The 14,273-nt window shown below is 41.7% G+C and overlaps 1 protein-coding gene across 4 annotated transcripts in view; it reads left to right on the top strand.

The window, feature by feature from the left end:
* The window catches only part of armc8 (armadillo repeat containing 8), a 31,822-nt gene that overhangs the window by 1,713 nt on the left and 15,836 nt on the right, over positions 1–14,273 (top strand). For 2 of the 4 annotated variants that reach the window (XM_005933362.3, XM_005933363.3), the window contains exons 2-17: positions 155–231; positions 1,448–1,519; positions 2,395–2,537; positions 2,621–2,718; positions 6,604–6,696; positions 6,796–6,876; positions 6,972–7,047; positions 7,117–7,207; positions 7,289–7,349; positions 7,472–7,672; positions 9,148–9,243; positions 9,332–9,414; positions 10,192–10,273; positions 10,428–10,514; positions 11,232–11,324; positions 11,458–11,607. In XM_005933362.3, coding sequence (XP_005933424.1) covers positions 155–231; positions 1,448–1,519; positions 2,395–2,537; positions 2,621–2,718; positions 6,604–6,696; positions 6,796–6,876; positions 6,972–7,047; positions 7,117–7,207; positions 7,289–7,349; positions 7,472–7,672; positions 9,148–9,243; positions 9,332–9,414; positions 10,192–10,273; positions 10,428–10,514; positions 11,232–11,324; positions 11,458–11,607 — 1,584 coding nt within the window. The other 2 variants (XM_014337121.2, XM_014337120.2) reach the window with 2 other exon arrangements.

The following is a 14,273-nucleotide window of genomic DNA, read 5'->3' as shown; positions in this document are numbered from 1 at the left end:
GGCTTTTACTCTGCTGAAATATGTGCACTTTGTGAGTTGTCAGATGTGGAGGACAGCGTAGAGAAAAAATACTGTACAAGGTAAATCCAGGGTCAAGTCAGTGATTTCTAAAAGTCATGTTTGTGTTTTTGTTTTGTTTTTTGTTCTAATGCAGGAAGTCACCGCCACTAGTCGCCATTATGTTGACAGACTGTTTGACCCCGACCCACAGAAAGTGCTTCAGGGAGTCATGTAAGTGTGGGTCTGATCGCGTATGATATATACACATGTATATCAGGGTGTTTCCTGTGTCAGAATAGTACTTATGTGAATACACACAAAAATACTGTCGCGCATTATGTAGGTAAGGCAAGAAGTCTGTGCATCTTATAGAGTTTTTTTGTTTTTGTTTGATGCATAAAATGCATTATGCTTCAAACTTGTAAATTAAATTGAAGTCTTACATATATTTTTTTTTTCACAGTTTTCATTAATTCTCTTGGTGGAAGGCCAAAACCTGTTTGGTGGGTGGAGACATTGCAGAAAAATCTCTGCGTGTGCTGTTTTGTTTGTTTTTGATTTTGTTTTAAATTTTGTTTTACAAAGTGCAGGAAAAAAAGTGTTTGAAATAATTTTTTTGCAGTAAATGACAGCTGTCAAATTCTGCTTGCCTCCAATTTGCAGACTTTATTCAGCCACTGCAATAGCACGTCTTTGGGCTTTCCTGATTTTTCTTTCTTTCTTTTTTGTTGAAAATGAATGAAATTGGTGGTTAAAAAAAACAAAAACAAACAGTCCACCCTGTTACGTTAAATTCAGCTGTTGTTGTTGCTAAGAGTTTAATTCCACAGGCTGTTTATCATTTACCAACACATGCTTGTTTTTAATGTCCCAAATTCTAAACATTAGTGACGACAGTGTTGCAGCAGGAGTGTGTGCTTACATGCACAGGCTTAGCTGTTTGTGACTTCGTGTCTCACTCTCACTCTTGGTCTGGACTGCTGTGATTTGGACTCGGACTATTTAGTTATTTTTAACTTGCGGGGAGACTAGCTCTGGTTACGACTTGTATCGTTTCATTAGCCGAGCGCCTGACCGCCTTAACTGCCTCCTAGATCAGTGTGCTTTTCCACTCACCTTGCTGCAGTTTGATATCACATATCATCTGAAGGTACTAACAGAGCAGAAGAAGCTCATGGGGGGGAAAAAATGCACTTAGATGAAGCCTGTTCATTTCTAATGTGTTACATGAGAATATGTAGAACATGAGCTTGATATCAATGATTTCTATTGTTGTTTTTAAAACTGTCAGCCTGCCTGACCTGTGTCGGCCTGATGTGCTTATAACTTATCAATTAAATGATAACATGCTATAAATCAAGGTGTTCATATTCACTCTTAAGGTTATATTATGTTGTTTCAAATACATTCACATGTCTCATTTGGTTGTATTTGTATGCTTTCACAGTGACATGAAGAACGCTGTCATAGGAAACAACAAGCAGAAGGCCAATCTGATTGTCCTCGGAGCCGTGCCGAGGTATGAATCCCCGCGCCTCTCACACTCTCCTGCTCTCTACTTCCTTCTTTAGGTCTTTGGAAAAAGTCATTCTAATGCACTTACATGAAGCTGTTGGAACATGGCACACTTACCCTCTTGTGTCTGTTCCTCCAACCAAATAAGTTGGACCACATTAAAAGCACTTATGGTGCTTTTGAATCTAGTTGTTTTGCAACCCCCAACCTCTTTGATATCATAACAGAGCATGAAACTCACCACAGTACATTACCCCAGCCATCCTCTGAACCCATTTGGTCACAGATACAGAGTAGATGGATACTTAAAAAAGGTCTGTTAGGGCCAAGTTTATTTTTACCCCCAGGTTCTACAGGCTGATGCCTGTTTTGTTGACAGTAGTATAAAGTTGTAGTTCATGATAATATGAAACTACAGCACAGTTGTTAAAGCTATGCAATATAACCTGGTAGTAAATTCTGCTATGTCTTACAGGTTATGCAGGGTTTGTTCTCATGTTGAACCGGCTCCCAGGTTGGAGTTGGGAAACAGACGTCCTCTCTAGGCAAAGGCTAGAAAAATAGGCTGCTGGGGCTTTATTTGTCTTTTTCCACTTCCTATGTATGGTTCTGCTGGAGGTTTCTTCCTGTTAAACGAGAGTTTTTCCTTTCCGCAGTCACAAACTGCTTGCTCATGGAGGGGTCATCTTATTGTTGGGATTTTCTCTCTATTATTGTAGGTTTTTTGTCTTACAGTATAAAGTGCCTTGAGGTGACTGTTGTGTGTTTCAGTGCTCTGTATATAAATTGCATTGGATAGAAGTGATAAGACTTTATTCAACTGTCTTATTAAAAACCTAGAGAAACCCTGACTGTGCTTCCCTCCTCTGTTGGCTCCAGGTTATTATACCTGCTGCAGCAGAGCTCGTCCAGTATGGAGCTGAGGACCGAGTGCGCCGTAGTGTTGGGAAGCCTCGCCATGGGCACTGAGAACAACATCAAGTCCCTGGTGGACTGTCACATCATCCCTGCCCTTCTTCAAGGTTGGGTCAAACACACACGCACACACAGATGTATGCAAATACTGTAGGTGACGTGAGATTACACGTACTCTGTGTGCTTGCAGGTCTCTTATCTCCGGACCTGGTCTTCATTGAAGCTTGCCTTCGATGTCTCAGAACTGTCTTCATCAGTCCAGTCACCCCTGTGCAGCTGCTTTATACTGTAGGTCGCCTTAAATGCCTTCTATACCACATGTGTAGACAAGTTTGGTCATGACAAGTGCAGAGTACCAGTCTCAGGTATTTGTTGTAGCAAATACAGTGGGGCAAAAAAGTATTTAGTCAGCCACCGATTGTGCAAGTTCCCCCACTTAAAATGATGACAGAGGTCAGTAATTTGCACCAGAGGTACACTTCAACTGTGAGAGACAGAATGTGAAAAAAAAATCCATGAATCCACATGGTAGGATTTGTAAAGAATTTATTCGTAAATCAGGGTGGAAAATAAGTATTTGGTCAATAACAAAAATACAACTCAATACTTTGTAACATAACCTTTGTTGGCAATAACAGAGGTCAAACGTTTACTATAGGTCTTTACCAGGTTTGCACACACAGTAGCTGGTATTTTGGCCCATTCCTCCATGCAGATCTTCTCGAGAGCAGTGATGTTTTGGGGCTGTCGCCGAGCAACACGGACTTTCAACTCCCGCCACAGATTTTCTATGGGGTTGAGGTCTGGAGACTGGCTAGGCCACTCCAGGACTTTCAAATGCTTCTTACGGAGCCACTCCTTTGTTGCCCGGGCGGTGTGTTTTGGATCATTGTCATGTTGGAAGACCCAGCCTCGTTTCATCTTCAAAGTTCTCACTGATGGAAGGAGGTTTTGGCTCAAAATCTCACCGATACATGGCCCCATTCATTCTGTCCTTAACACGGATCAGTCGTCCTGTCCCCTTGGCAGAAAAACAGCCCCATAGCATGATGTTTCCACCCCCATGCTTCACAGTAGGTATGGTGTTCTTGGGATGCAACTCAGTATTCTTCTTCCTCCAAACACGACGAGTTGAGTTTATACCAAAAAGTTCTACTTTGGTTTCATCTGACCACATGACATTCTCCCAATCCTCTGCTGTATCATCCATGTGCTCTCTGGCAAACTTCAGACGGGCCTGGACATGCACTGGCTTCAGCAGGGAACACGTCTGGCACTGCGGGATTTGATTCCCTGCCGTTGTAGTGTGTTACTGATGGTGACCTTTGTTACTTTGGTCCCAGCTCTCTGCAGGTCATTCACCAGGTCCCCCCGTGTGGTTCTGGGATCTTTGCTCACCGTTCTCATGATCATTTTGACCCCACGGGATGAGATCTTGCGTGGAGCCCCAGATCGAGGGAGATTATCAGTGGTCTTGTATGTCTTCCATTTTCTGATGATTGCTCCCACAGTTGATTTTTTCACACCAAGCTGCTTGCCTATTGTAGATTCACTCTTCCCAGTCTGGTGCAGGTCTACAATACTTTTCCTGGTGTCCTTCGAAAGCTCTTTGGTCTTGGCCATGGCGGAGTTTGGAGTCTGACTGTTTGAGGCTGTGGACAGGTGTCTTTTATACAGATGATGAGTTCAAACAGGTGCCATTCATACAGGTAACGAGTGGGGGACAGAAAAGCTTCTTACAGAAGACGTTACAGGTCTGTGAGAGCCAGAGATTTTCCTTGTTTGAGGTGACCAAATACTTATTTTCCACCCTGATTTACGAATAAATTCTTTACAAATCCTACCATGTGGATTCATGGATTTTTTTTTTTCACATTCTGTCTCTCACAGTTGAAGTGTACCTCTGGTGCAAATTACTGACCTCTGTCATCATTTTAGTGGGGGAACTTGCACAATCGGTGGCTGACTAAATACTTTTTTGCCCCACTGTAAATACAGAACAGGCACTAATAAAATGTATTATTGGAAGAAATGCAGTGATTAATATGATCTGATTTGATTCAGTCTTATCAAATTCTTTGCCACACTCGTTAGCCTCTGCTGCAGCGGACGTGCAGCTTAGAGGTGTTAATTAAACCTCATGGTGGCACAGACAAGTGTGATTGTTCCGCTTGGTAGCAGTATGCTGTGTAAACACCTAAAGCAGTTTAAATGCAGCATATTGATTCTTCTCTGAAAGAAAATGGAATCAGTAATGTGGAGCGACTGTGTCTGTCTCGCTGTAACCAGAAATCTACCAGAGCACCCATCTGTCATTTCCTTGTTTGAATAGCTGGCTAGCCAGCATATAAACTGTCTTTCTGTTTAAGCCTTTGCAGCCATCAAAGACTTTAACCATCAGCAGTTTGTTTACGCAAAGAGGATGGACACAGGATACTAACACTGGTGTCAGCTAGACACAGGCATGCAACCCATGTCAGATAAATGTAAATATACTCCAATTGTATTAGTAAAATGAAGCTCTGCGTGGTAACCTGGTGCACCTAATTTTGAGATTTATTCGAGTCGTGCAGTTGTTGAGGAAAAAGTCATTTTTATAACCAAAAACAACAAAACCCTGTTTACCCCTTCAAAACTTGCTGGGAGTAGTCCTTGAAGCTCTCCTGGTCTGAGTGATTTCAGCCTGCTTACAGAACAAAATGACTGGTTTGCATCAAAAGTTAGTGATGAGTTAGTTAGTGGTGGTCTCTGACTATGCGGCTACTGTTGGAAAAGCCAAGAAACACTTCTGATTGTCGTCATACCGTAACTTTAGTGAGGTGTCGAAACTCATTGTTAGGGGCAAAGGAGAGGTTCTTAAATTTCATCTTTATGAGAGAATTAAAGAAAAGTTGAAAAGTATCCATGCTGTCATGGATACTTACTTGGTCAAACTCATAATCAGCAGGTCAGTCTTTTAAAAAAAAAAAAAATACCATCACATTCTTTTACCTCCAACAGAAAGCATGAGGACAGTTTTAGTTAAAGATGTTACTCGCGACTATTTGACTGAAAGTTTAAAAAAAAAAAAAAAGCGTGTGTTAAACAGTCACTCTATTGTTAGCATTGCTAGCAGCAGTGGCTACCCTATTTGCAAGGTTCCGTGCAGAGTATGGTGACTCATCGCTCTTGTTGAGTGGTTGCGAGTGCGTTTCCTCTGACACAGCTGACATAAAACGGTTTATCTTTTACAAAGCACCACAGAAGTACCTGGGTGTTCACCTCAACAATAAACTGGACTGGACTACAAATACAGACATCCTGTATAAGAAGGGCCAGAGTCGACTCCACCTGCTGAGGAGACTGAGGTCCTTCGGAGTCTGCAGGACTCTGTTAAGGACATTCTATGACACTGTGGTAGCATCTGCCCTTTTATATGCAGTGGCCTGCTGGGGGAGTGGATGGAGAGGAGGATGTTAGTAAAGCTGACATCCATCATTAACAACCCACATCAGCCACTGCATGAGTATGTGAGTGGGCTAAGCAGCTCCTTTAGTCAGAGACTGAAACACCCTCGCTGCAGGAAGGAGCGCTTTCGCAGATCATTCATCCCAACAGCAGTTAGACTCTATAACCCCTCAATCGCAAAGTCATAAGTCACTGGACACTGAACATCCACGGTCACCACTTCATGCATAATGGACATTCCATGTGTATGGACATGTGCCGGTATATATGTATGTATATGTATACATATGTATATTTAGTGTGTGTGTGTGTGTGTAAATGTCTATAAATAGGAATAGTAGTGGTACAATAGTTACGTCAAGCTATATAGTTTGTCTTCCATATTTCCAACCATATCCATAATCACATACTGTGTATGCTACCATTGTATATAGTGTATTCTCTTACTTTTTTTCACTGATTGTACTTATTTGTATTTTTGTATTTCCTTCTGATATCTGTACCTGAGCTGAGGTGACGCAAAAATGTCCCCGTTGTGGGATCAATAAAGTTTTATCTTATCTTATCTCTTAGAACTGAGATTGTCAGGAGTTTATTTTCACCCACCCTGTTTACATTTTCACATCAGAGATGGTTTAAAAGTTGACTATTCTTGAACATGATCACCCATTCTCTCATTGAAATGATTCTGTGTGTATGTTCTCTTTCGTTTGTTTTCTTTTTGAGGACCCCACTGTGATTCCTCATTTAATGTCTCTTCTGAGCAACTCTCTGAGAACCCAGGAGTACATCACCCAGATCTTCTCCCACTGTTGTAAGGTATTTGTTGGTATTTGATTGCCCATAAACACACTGGAGTCCATCACAGTGTCTCTGTTCAGACTGATCGATTGCTGATTTGAGATTTGTTGTGTTCAGACTCCAGAGCACCAGACGATCCTTTTCAACCACGGCGCCATCCAAAATATTGCCCCTTTGCTCATTTCACCCTCTTATAAGGTATAATGGGAGTGTGTATCTTTACCCCGTGTGACCATATGACCTTTGACACACAATACTCTGTAACACTCCATACATCGTCCTCTGTTCTCCAGGTCCGGATGCAGGCGTTAAAGTGTTTCTCAGTCCTGGCGTATGAGAACACTCAGGTCTCCATGACACTGGTGAATGGTGAGGAGCTTTTCTTCTTCTACTTTCTCTCGTCTTTTTCTCCTCTCATGTGCTTTTTTTCCTCATCAGTGCTGGTGGATGGTGAGCTACTCACTCAGGTATTTGTCAAAATGATGCAAAGGGATCAACCCATTGAAATGCAGCTAACAGCAGCCAAATGGTGAGTGGCATAACATTTATTTATTACTGAGTTATATCCTCTGTACCTTTTGTTTATTTGTGACCTCTTCTCCTGTTCCAGTCTAACCTATATGTGTCGAGCGAGTGCCATCAGGACAGACGATAGCTGCATAGTACTAAAGGTCAGATTTTTCCCACATGTTCTTGTGCCTCGCTTCATCATTTCTCTTGTGATACTCTACCAGTGGCACTTCTTTTTTTGTTTTTTTCCCCCCTTAAATGTGACTTTTTGCTGCTTGTGCAGACCCTGCCATGTCTCGTGCGAATGTGCAGTAAAGAGCATTTGCTCGAGGAAAGGGTGGAGGGTGCAGAGACACTGGCCTATCTCATGGAGCCCGACGTGGAGCTGCAGAGGATCGCAAGCACCACTGATCACCTCGTGGCCATGCTAGCCGACTACTTCAAGTACCCCAGCTCGGTGTCTGCCATCACTGACATCAAGAGGGTGAGTCGTGTCTGTTCAGTTAAGCAGTTTTAATATTTATCTTTTAAAATGAGGAATCTCAGAGAACTTGATTACATTGTTCATCACACGTCAGTTCAAGACTTTGCCACTGTGGCAACTTTTCATCCATCACAGGCTTTGTGACTTTTAGATTTCCCCTTCTCTAAGCTGCTCTCGATGAAACCAGCTGCTGGTCTAAGGTCTCCCACTGCCCCCATGAAATTGTGTTGTCACAAAACACACACGTATCTGTTTAAATATCCCATTATGCCCACAAGAGGGCAAACCAGTGCTGTGAAGAACACAGAACACTGTTCTTCAAACATGACCAAAATGGCCCATTCAGTGTCTGCTGAGAGTGCAGTCCAGATTTCACAGTTAACGGCCTTCTAATACAATTAATACAATTTTCATATTGATTTTTTTTTTTTTTAATTAAAAAATGTGCTTACCTATTGCACCACCTATTAAAAGGTTTTTATATATTTGACTTTGTGTGTAAATTCAAAGTTGTGCACTCACTTGTTGTTGTTTTTTAATGATGTAAGCTGCAGTCATTTCTTCCCTGGAACATAAAATAGTTCAAAGAAATCACTGAAAGCATTACCGTGGCATTCATGCCTACGATGAGTGTCAACTTTTGATCACAACTTTAAATAATTGAGTGTGAATTATATTTGCTGCAGGCACACCTGTGTATGTCTGCTCTGTTCAGTGAGCAGCTGATTTGCTGCCCGTGTGCTGAGTGAGAGGAAAACTAGTTGTGTAGCTATGAGTGATCACGTTTACATGTAAATTTAGTGTAAATCATAGCACAGCTGTGGTCTGTAAATTGTGTGTTTGGAGACTTTTGTCAGAAGATGCAGTTACGAAATGATTTGATTGCTGATGTTTTATAAACAACAATGAAGCGTAGCTAATGCTTCGACCATAGTCACAGTAAAGATGTGGACTCACTAAAAATTGGACCTGTGAATTGAAAGTCGGAGCATTAGAAAGTGCTGACAGTTTCCTTTTGGGATTATCAAAACTTCTTTTCTTCTGTGCGTAACAAATTTGATTGCATCCATTTGGCTCAATAGCGGGATTCTGATGAAAAGTTCAGGGGCTTGTAACATTTGTCTGTGAACCAACAAACTGAACTTGTGCTAATCAGTCTTATAGTTGTAGATGTTTTTCAGGGCATTTAAATATCTGCTGTCTGTGTCCCTAAAACATTTCCTTTCTTGTTTACTAAGACAAATTGAAGGCTGTTGAAATGTATTCCTTTTGCCCAGAAAGACTGTTTAGCTGTTCGATCACTCAGCTTTGACCCGGTAACCCTCAGATTGAGGTCATTTACTGCCTTCAGTTCCCAGGAACAAATACGTAATGCTGATAAATATATTTATTAATCACAAAATGGATCCTTCACCTTGAATAAAAAAACCTTTGTCACTTAATGTTCAGCAACAGTTCACTTTGCTGTCTTGCAGCTGGACCACGACCTGAAACACGCACACGAGCTGAGACAAGCAGCTTTCAAACTGTACGCCTCACTGGGCTCCAACGATGAGGAGATCCGCAAAAAGGTGCCCTCTGGTTTACGTCTCTGTTTGCTTATGTAAACGTGTCATTATATGTTTCTGTGCTAACCCGGCCCCTCATGTTGGCTTTCAGATAACAGAGACGGAGAACATGATGGACAGGATAGTCAGCGGCCTATCAGAATCCAGCATTAAAGTCCGTTTGGCGGCTGTCAGGTATGGTGCAAAGTGAGACAGCTGCAAAGACTTGAGGAGGTTAGCACTAAATTTGAGCTTGGTAAAGTTAAAGTGGACCTGTTTTGGCATAGAAAGTTTTCCACTTTAGCCATTTTATTGCTTTTATGTAGATCTTTTAACAGGAAGTCATGTAGATTTGATTGAAATATTATATCCACCCTAATAATCCAATAAACAGTAATGAGCAAAATATTTACTGAACAGAGACGTCCTGCTTTAATGTTTGTTGCTTTCTGGATCAGATTCATGTCCAAACTGGTACGGATGCATTAGAGAAATTTGCCGTTTCTAATTAAGATCGATATTCTTAAAAGGTTTACAGCAGAGCCACAGCCTTTCGCTGCTTCTGTTTGGGGAAAACTAAGTTGTAGGGCAACCTATCAGAATGAAGCTAGCTTAAGGGCGGCGGGACCTTAATGTAAAGGGAGCTGAAGAATTTAGTGTAATAGGTCCACTTGCGGTAATGTTTCCAATGTAACTACATTAGATCTCATACAGTTGTGTTAGACAAAACGTTACATTACTTTATAAATCATATAATTAGTATTAATTCCCTGTACACATTTAACCCTTTATGTCAGCTTGCTGTTGCACTCTGGAGGCCTGGCTTGGACCACAGTGGGATTTGCCTGTTGATGAGTAAAACCACAGGCAGTTTAATTCAGGCTCCGGTGCTGTTCTGGTACATTAAACCAAAGCTTTGACACACTGAATATCTCCATTAAACCACCTGTTTATATTTTTGTTTTGTCCTAGGTGTCTTCACAGTCTTTCTCGGTCGGTGCAGCAGCTGAGAACCAGCTTCCACGATCATGCAGTATGGAAACCCCTGATGAAGGTCACTGGAATTTGACGTTAAAGTTTTGTTTACAGCATATTTTCACAGCTGTTTAGTGGAGCTCTGAGTTTCTCTACCTGACACATTAACGTCGAGCCTGTCTGCGATTGTGAGAGGAAATATCAACTAAGGTTGTGTGTTCTGTTGTACGCAGCTCTTGCAGAACGCCCCGGATGAAGTCCTGGTTATGGCTTCCTCTACACTATGCAATCTACTGCTGGAATTCTCACCCAGCAAAGAGGTACACTCATGGAGACACTCCGGGTTCTGAAATGAATCGAGTTTGCTGACACGTTCATCTCGTTGTTCGGCTGTTTGATTCACAGCTGTCCTAGTTTGGTACAATCTCACCGCTCACACAGCCTCGTTTTCAGCCACAGCAGAAAGCTTTAAAAACTGAGCAGGTGGAACATGTGCTGGTAAACACAGCAGGGCAGGTAGAAGCTCAGAAGCCACATTTCCCTACAGCAAAAGAGAATAAGTGCAGGTCTTACACCTACTCTGAGAAGGAACCCAGACTGAAGTGCAGAGAGAAGCGGAGAGAGTGGGCGGCTGTGGTTGAGGGAGCGACACCGTGAATGACTAGAGGGAGTTGTAAAGCAGAGAAATTAAATGTTTTCTGATCGTCTGCATTCTGAAGCTGTAAACTCACTAACCCCTCCTCACAGCCCTGCAGGAAGAAGCTGCTTTTAACCAAAAAGCAGGCACACACGTCACAAACCCGGCTCCCACATTTGTATAAGGTGTTTCTACAAGAGCTGATTATGAATGTAGGTAGGCAACAGCCCCATGCAGACAGTATTTGAGAGGAAATGCTCTGCAGACTGCACGACTGATGATGATGATGATGCCGTTCCTGATGGAGATGTTAAAAAATAGCTGTTTAGTAAAGTAACATTTTCTTTTTTGTTTTTTAATTACTTTAATGTTGAGTCCAGTTGTCTTTGTGTGTCTGCAGCCCATCCTGGAGTCAGGGGTAATGGAATTACTATGCAGTCTAACCCAGAGCGACAGTCCTGCACTGAGAGTCAATGGGATCTGGGCCCTTATGGTGAGCTTTTATTTAATTTTTGTACTTTAAAATATTCCCCTCCACCCTTTGTCTGCACTGTAAAAGTGAGCTGCTGTGTTTGGCTTTATGTTAAAATATCCCGACTGACTACTTTGTGTGTTTGTGTGTTAAGAATATGGCGTTCCAAGCTGATCAGAAGGTGAAGGTGGAGATTGTTCGGTGTTTGGGCACAGAACAGCTGTTCCGCCTGCTATCAGACCCCGACACCAACGTGCTGATGAAGACCCTCGGTCTGCTGCGCAATCTACTGTCGCAACGCGCTGTGAGACACGCAAACACACACATGAACAGACATGAATAAGGCTGCAATTAAAGCTTTTTCTCTTTTGTTTGTTTTGGGGTTTTTTTTCATTGTTGGATAAGCTTTCGATTATTGTGTCGATTAACTGCTGAACACTCACCGGCTCAAATTAAATCTCAGATGGAAATCACCTCGTTCTGAGTCAAATTTCAAAGGCTTTGAATTTTTTAAAGCACAAAACTTCACACTGAATCACATTGTAACTTAAATCAGTTTTATTGATATTACAACAACAGTCACAACAAAGTCAATGCTCTACAATAAGCAGTCAGATTAGTTTCTAATAGGAGTGGACAGATAAACGGTAGCGTGTTTCCTGTAGGACGTTGAACTCTTGTGATTTGGTGTAATGCACACTGTTTCTATTGTTTTTTTTTTTTGGTTTTTTTTGTTTTGTTTTGTTTTGTTTTTTTTGTTTTTTTTTTTTTGTGTCCCGTTTGGATCTTTGGCCATCAGAATTGTTGTCTTAAGGCCAAGAAAGATGCCAAGCGGATTTATTTTACCAAGTGGATCATCATGGCCTTGCCATATTGGTCCATTTGATTGACCTTTATTATAATTATGAATTTATTTTATTTTCAGTTGCTACAAACGGGACAGACATGACTGGGGGATAGGACAGGGAGAGAGAATGAAAGAAAGAGAGGGAGAGAGAGAAAACCAAAGGGGAGAAGAGACGGTGAGAAGGGGGGGAAGAAAGAAAAAAACAAACAAACAAAAAAAACAAAACACCTGGGTCACCTGTATGGAGAGAAAAAAAAACAGAAGAGAAAGCAAACACTGTTTCTATTGTAAGTGAGTCGCTACAAACTACTAAGTGCTTTGAAGCTTTTGAGCTTTCTTAAGTATGAAAGAATCCATGAATGTTTGGTGAGATTTGTAGTCTTCGGGGGGAATAAGCCCTCATAGGTTCTTTCAAGGCAAATTGGTCCTGGTTAGAAGGTCAGATTGATGAGTTTATTATAAAAACAGTGATTAAAGTCACATTCAAAGGATTAACTCATGCAGCACAGGGATACAGAGGCCCTCGATTTCGAGTCAGGTCTTGTAGTGGGGCTTTTTGGCAAGCGCGTGGCTGAGGGTCTGGCGCTTTGTAGGTCAGTTGGCGGTCCAATCTCCAGTTGCTAAAATGAGTGGATACAGTGTGGTAGACTAGTGCAGTGTCTGCATCGATACACTGTTGTAGTGAAAACAGAGTTGAGTGTGAAGCCAGACTTGTTGATCTGTGTTTCTACCCTTGCCTGTAGCCACAAGCTAAGGAAAAAGATCAGATTTAAGTGGTGGAAATGGGTTCTTCCTCAGAGAGAGCATGGGAAAACCCAGTCATTTAGGAGGAACTCTAAGTCAAGCTGGGCTCGATGGTCAGATCCTTATATTGGCCCTGTCTGCAGTCACAGATCTGTTGGCAGAGGTAGTGTTCTCTGAATCACACAAACACACCAGGAGTTTTTTTTCTCACTTTCAACACAAAGACATGTTTACATACAACGAAAAACAAGTCAGTTTCTGATGTAGGTGTCCATCAGTACAATCTTAGCTCAGATTAGGGGCTCAAAAGGAGTCTGCTGTTTTGGCATATGACTCTGTGAGTGAGGAATGTGAGGCTCCAACGCCAGAGAGACTGTCTCCAGTTCTGGTTCCCATTCATATCCTCACACAGGGAGCCAGTAGCTGGGTAAGCTTGGATAAGCACAAGAAAATTGATGTCTGGATACTAATGAATGAGTGTTAAGCAGCTACAACAGTTTGGTGTGTAGAGCAGCTTCCCAAATTCCACGGTGATGTTTTGTCCCATTACCGATCAAAACCTCTGTTCAGTTTACAGTAGAGCAGAGAAAGCTAATATTAATATTTCCCAGATAATATTTAAGATATTTTTAAAATGTGTACTGTTTGCTGTGGATACTTTGCAGTAATTATGAAATGATGTTGTTAAATGAATAAATAAATTTTAGCTTTCCACTGGTTACATGCAAATATTATCGTGACTATCGTGCTGCGTCAGATTCGATATCAACAAAATCCACTTTCACAAAAGAGTCTAGTTTGTGCAACAAATGTACTGCCGCTGTTTGTGAACTGCTCTTAGGTGGCCCATATGTCATAGGCTACGTTCACACTGCAGGTCTTAATGCTCAATTCCGATTTTTTTTGATCAATCCGATTTTTTTTTTTGTCTGCTTGTCCACACTACAAATAAAATGTGACAGCAGACGCGCTCTAGTGTGAACCCTCAAAGCGGCCCGCATGCACAAAAGAAGACGACACACACAACACGCTCTGTTTAGACCCAGAGCAAACAGGATTGTTTGACTGATGGACCTTAATATAAAGACTTGTTTCAGACTTTATGTTTCCCAATTTTGCTTTATGTTATTTTGTCATTTACAAATGGCCTAATAATGATCCTTATTGCTGTTTTAGAGAGGAGCAGTGCTTCAAAGGATAGTTGCAGATTTCTGTCAGAATCTGCAGATTATACAGTATAAATAAAATGTTCACGTTTCTCCAACGTTGTCTTCCAAACAGTTTCACTGGATGGCCAGGAAGCATTCGCGATGTCTTCTCTGGCGCTGATAATTGGCGTCTGTCTTGTGTCAGTGACATAAAAGACGGATTTAATGCGA

This window comes from Haplochromis burtoni, unplaced genomic scaffold, assembly GCF_018398535.1.
Source record: "Haplochromis burtoni strain Fernald_Lab_line unplaced genomic scaffold, NCSU_Asbu1 Contig_165, whole genome shotgun sequence".
NCBI classification, from domain to species: domain Eukaryota; kingdom Metazoa; phylum Chordata; class Actinopteri; order Cichliformes; family Cichlidae; genus Haplochromis; species Haplochromis burtoni.
This window is presented reverse-complemented; position numbering and strand designations above follow the sequence as displayed.